The 1442-nt window shown below is 48.8% G+C and overlaps 1 protein-coding gene across 1 annotated transcript in view; it reads right to left on the bottom strand.

Annotated features, from left to right (window-relative positions):
• The window catches only part of LOC101846672 (mucin-19), a gene marked incomplete in the record, with an annotated part of 140667 nt that overhangs the window by 10178 nt on the left and 129047 nt on the right, over positions 1 to 1442 (bottom strand). Inside the window, 1 exon segment of the mRNA XM_013085884.2 lies at positions 993 to 1143. Within this exon segment, the coding sequence (XP_012941338.2) occupies positions 993 to 1143 (151 nt within the window).

Below are 1442 nucleotides of genomic sequence, written 5' to 3' on the forward strand. Positions count from 1 at the left end.
GTGTGTGTGTTTGTTGGCTTGTTTATGCCCGCATGTGTCTGTGTCCGTGTGGGTATGTATGCCCATCTATGCGCCCATGCCAGTTCGCTTGTGCGGTATGAGACGCTACATACATCCCAAAAAGACAACCCCCCCCCTCCAAGAAACAATTACCAAAACAAAATCGAAATACAAAGAGCAACAAACATGTAAAAACAAACAGAAAACAAGAGCCCACTTTCCAACAAAATTGAGCCTCCATCAGTAAGTTACTATAACACCCACGTACACGGAAATGGCACCATTAGCTTACATGCAAAGGGGAAAGAGGGGTGGGGTAGGGGGTTTAGAAATGAGAAAGCTACAATTTTGGAAAGGGGGGGGGGAGATTGGCTGGGTGTGGGAGAAACCCAAGCCTAAAATAGCGCCAGGACGAGTGGCGAGTGGCAATGACAGATCCCAGACTGGGAGAAACGTGAACACAGAGGTCCGTGTTTGCCAACATGACAACGTAACCGGCCGCGAGCAGCACACTTCACATCTGGGGCAGTAATCAGTGCCATGGGGGATACTGACACTGTTTCTTCCTCCAACCCACTTTTTCATGATAAGAGGGAGGGGGAAAGAGGGGAAAAGGGGGGATTTGGGGGGGGGGGGGGGGTGGGGGGGGGGGGGAAGATATTCTGGCAGAACTTCCGTGTAGATTTATATTGACTAACTAAAAAAAAAAAAGAAGCTTTGTTATAATTTGAATTCTTGAGCTAAATGTGTAATATCAGAGGGACAATTTGTCCATCAGAGGGACAATTTGTCCCTCCACCAACATTGACCTCGATTTTGTCCCCCCTTCAACATTGACCTCGATTTTGTCCCCCCTTAAAGTTCTCTCTCTCTCTCTCTCTCTCTCTCTCTCTCTCTCCCCCCCCCCCCCCCCCCCCCCCCCCCCCCCCCCCCCCCCCCCCCCCCCCCCCCCCCCTCAACACACAGACCCCTAGCTCACATCACGGACTTACCGGCCCTGGACATTCCCAGGCCCAGACATTTCTGCAGACGACAGTACTGGCACCGGTTCCTGGTCTGCATATTGATGTCGCAGTTCTTGGTGTAGAAACATTTCTTGCGCGCGGGGTCGCCCACATTCTGCAGGGCTCTTCGGAAGAACCCCTAGAGAAAGGCAATACAAAGTATTCTTGTAATTTGACAAGTTTTATTGGATAAGTTTTATGGTTCCATCAGCACTATTTAGATAAAACATATTGTTGGAGAACAGAAAATAGACCAGACGAAATGAAAGAAGATATAAAAATCAAGTCTTAAAGCCCCCCCCCTTCTTATCCTTTAATAAATGGAATCTATAACAATTACTTGTCATAATTATTTTCTTTGCAAGGGGCGATCTCAAACAGGCGCGCGCGCGCGCGCGTGTGTGTGTGTGTGTGTGTGTGTGTGTGTGTGTGTTTGTT

This window comes from Aplysia californica, unplaced genomic scaffold, assembly GCF_000002075.1.
Source record: "Aplysia californica isolate F4 #8 unplaced genomic scaffold, AplCal3.0 scaffold00416, whole genome shotgun sequence".
Taxonomy (NCBI): domain Eukaryota; kingdom Metazoa; phylum Mollusca; class Gastropoda; order Aplysiida; family Aplysiidae; genus Aplysia; species Aplysia californica.